Consider the following 3,772-nt stretch of genomic DNA (forward strand, 5'->3'; position numbering starts at 1 on the left):
ATTTTACTCTGTGCTTTATTTACATTTGTTCCTGAGTGTTAAGCAGCAGTTATAGTAGTCTTTAGTAGAGTAACATATGAAGACAGTAAATAATACAGTATGCTTGTCACCAATATGGTGCTTTCAATAATCTATCAAGCCTATACATCTGTAGTGGGATTATTGTGTGTCTGTCGTCCACCAGTTGGCTAATGTTTCTCTGTGTTATAATAAAAAGATAAGATTCCACCCATAACATTTTACAAAACAAATTGAAAATGTGTGACTATGGAAGTTTGATTAATATTTTATTAGTAACATGCCTGACCATTTTAGGACCCCACAGGTAACAAAAGGAAAGAGGTACATTTAAAGTGATTAACAAGAAATTAACATTTGCACAAAAAAGTGGAGCTTTAGGTTCTAGTAAGAATGGGGATATTCACAGGGGACAAAAGAATGGATTCTAAGGGAAATAGATGATACATGTGAAGCTCAGTGTGTCCTACACAAAGCAATATATCTGAGTGTGAACTATGAAGTCTACCTGGGCTTAGAACTTATATGAAAAAAGTTGTTTTTTTAAATAAAATTATGAGTGCTAATCGAAATTGTTTCAACAGGAAGTTGTGTGGTGCGATTAAATTGAAAATGGACATACATTTGTTTTGTTGATGAAACAGTGGAACCCTTGCTTTCTTGTCTGTTTCTTTTCAGCTATATTCAGTCTACCTGCCATCATGGTACAATCTCCCAACAGAACAGGGACTCAGGTGACAGAATTTCTGATGATCTGCTTTCCAGGAATGCAAGACACACAACACTGGTTATCTATTATCTTGGCTCCTCTCCTGGTTTTGGCTCTTGGGGCCAACTTTGTGTTATTATTTACCATCCATCAGGAGACATCTTTGCACGAGCCCATGTACTATCTGCTTGCCATCCTCTCTATGATTGATGTCATCCTGTGCCTCACAGTCATCCCCAAGGTCAGAGCCTCCCAGACCTAATTTTTGATCTTTAGCTAGATATTTCTTTGTTTTGATTGTGTGAATCCTTTCATTTCTGAAGAAAAATGCTCAATGTGTCACTCAACTGTCCCACCAGATCCCTGGCAATTCCAAGCTGTGTCCACTCTTATTCTAAATGCCCTCTTTTTGAAGCTTTAATTGTCTCCCAACTGGTTAACTTCTCTCCTAATATCTGCTAGTGATATTTCTAGTTTCTCTTCAATTTAAGAAATACTTTCCTTGACTCTGAAATTTCCCACTTATATGTCCAAGGGATCTAGAATTTGCTCACTAGAACTTAATTGGATTTGATTGTCATATACTTAGATAGGAAACCCACCAGGGAAGATTCTTTAAAGGATGACAAGATTGGAGAGTGTTCCATGGTAAGCACTGGACTTACACTCTTTGATCCTTCTGTGATAAGTGCATCCTTAGATGGCAGGAGAATCCACTGGAATTGGTTATGAACCAAGGAGATCAACTGAAGACAGAGACATCAAATGCTTTTAAATAAAATCTTGGTCTCTAGACTTAGAGAAAAGGTATAAACTGCATTCTGAAGCTCACTGGTTCTTAACCTGTAGGTCTCATCCCCTTTGATAGTTGAACTATCCTTCCACATGGGTTGCATATCAGATATACAGCATATAGTATGTTTACATTATGATTCATAACAGTAGCAAAATTACAGTGATGAAGCAGCAATGAAAATAATTTTATGGTTTGGTGTCACCACAACATGGAGAACTGTATTAAAGGGTCACAGCAGTAGGGAGTTGAGAACCACTGCTGTAGATCAACATGGGCATAGAAAGTATTTCAAATTAGGACAGTTTAGATGGTTTTAGCCAGACACCTGGTGAATTTCCTGAGGGTAGATACTCTAGGATGATATCGAATTTATAGAGATTTGAGAATGATAATAATTTTGGCAGGTCCTGCTCATCTTCTGGTTCAACATGAAACCCATCAGCTTTGTGGGCTGCTTCTTGCAGATGTTCATCATGAATACCTTCCTTCCTATGGAATCCTCTACCTTTCTGGCCATGGCCTATGATCGCTATGTGGCTATCTGCCACCCCCTGCGCTACCCATCCATCATCACGGAACAGTTTGTCATTAATGCAGCCATTTTTATTGTTTTGCGGAATCTTCTAGCTACACTGCCCACTCCAGTTCTGGCTGCTAGACTCAATTACTGCACCAGCAATGTGGTGGAGAACTGCATATGTGCCAATATTTCTGTAGCAAAACTCTCCTGTGGGGACATTCACCTAAATAAGCTGTATCAATTTGTGAGTGTTTGGTGCCTGCTAGGTTCTGATCTAGTGCTCATCTTGTTGTCTTATTGCCTCATCTTGAGGGTTGTTATGAGTCAGCAGTCAGGAGGTGCAGCCACCAAGGCTTTGAGTACTTGTGGGTCACATCTTATCCTTATACTTTTCTTCTATACACTGTTGTTAGTCTTCATCTTCACAAACAAGGCAGGAAAGAAGATACCTTCAGAGGTACCCATCCTTCTCAATGTTCTGCATCATCTCATCCCACCTGCCCTGAACCCCATTGTGTATGGAGTGCGAACCCAGGAAATCAAGCAGGGCATCATCAAACTATTGCAGCACTAGTTCTGAGCTAGAGTAGACAAAGGACTTTGTAGAAATAATTGAGAAAGTCTGAGCATATTTTATTGTTGGTCAGGTGTGCATACTACAGTGGAAAAAATATGATTTTTATGCTGCTGCTACTTTCATAATGATTTAGGGACACTTTCAATAGGACATGGTACATGTGAACAGGATTGGGGAGACCAGGAAGGCTTTTTTTAATACTTTAGGTTAAGAAGATTGATGAACTAAGGGAAAGAGTGAAAACTGAATCTGAGTCATGAGATTTGCACAGTCAATAAATTGAGTACATATTTGCTTTTTAGCTTAATAATATAGTCCTTAGTAGACAAATATTTGTCTCTGAAATGCTGAGGACTCATTGTATATTTAGATAATCATGTTGTTAGACAACTGATAAGGATAATGTCAATTTCATTCAACAAAACTCCCATTAAACCTCAAATTACAAGTTTTTGCCTATAGTGATAAGTAAGTAAAATCTTTGTGTCTGGATTTAAGAATAACATGTTTCAGCAAATTCTTTGCTGTGTTCGTGTTAATATGCACAGGCACAAAATTGTTTTGAAACTGTTTAAACCTTGAAGAAACCTTGTCTTTCTGGATAATCTGCCCTTGGTGCTACTTGAGAGTTTGCAGCTGTACCAACATTGGCCCTAAGACACTCCTGTCAGACAGGGAGTTCTTTCTTTTGATTACGGATAGCCATAGTCAAAAGGGAGTGAGAATTTTGTGGGTTGTCTGATCTCATTAGAGCAAGATAACTTCGGTTGTTTGAAATTTTCCCATCCTGAATTGACCTTGTATGTTTTTGTGTAAAATAACTGGAGTAATCTAGTTAGGTATCAGTCTTTTCCAAGAAGCCTGATTCCATCTTCTCCTTGGGTAAAAGGAAGGCTTAGTATCTTGGTGAACTTCTCTATCTACTGTGGCACCTATGACTGACTTCAAATAATACCTGTCTTATAAAGCACAAATGAAAATGTGTATAAGTCTACAATTAGAAAAAATTCCCCAATGTGTTTGGTTAATTTTGTTCACAACCTATATAGTAACAAAACATATCAATATTGAATTCTTCCTGTCATTTTTAGGAACACAGTAGATTTACAAACTTGTGACTAGAGCAGCAATGAAATGGATGCATGAGCATGT

The 3,772-nt window shown here is 38.0% G+C and overlaps 1 protein-coding gene across 1 annotated transcript; it reads left to right on the forward strand.

Annotated features, from left to right (window-relative positions):
- The first annotated feature begins 719 nt into the window (after window positions 1–719).
- Window positions 720–2,617, forward strand: LOC101832606 (olfactory receptor 56A4-like). Its single transcript, XM_005087467.1, has 2 exons — window positions 720–968; window positions 1,928–2,617. The coding sequence occupies exons 1-2, from the start codon at window positions 720–722 to the stop codon at window positions 2,615–2,617; spliced, it is 939 nt and encodes a 312-aa protein (XP_005087524.1).
- The last annotated feature ends 1,155 nt before the right edge of the window (window positions 2,618–3,772 follow it).

The sequence above is a fragment of the Mesocricetus auratus genome, unplaced genomic scaffold (genome assembly GCF_017639785.1).
Source record: "Mesocricetus auratus isolate SY011 unplaced genomic scaffold, BCM_Maur_2.0 Super-Scaffold_4256, whole genome shotgun sequence".
NCBI classification, from domain to species: domain Eukaryota; kingdom Metazoa; phylum Chordata; class Mammalia; order Rodentia; family Cricetidae; genus Mesocricetus; species Mesocricetus auratus.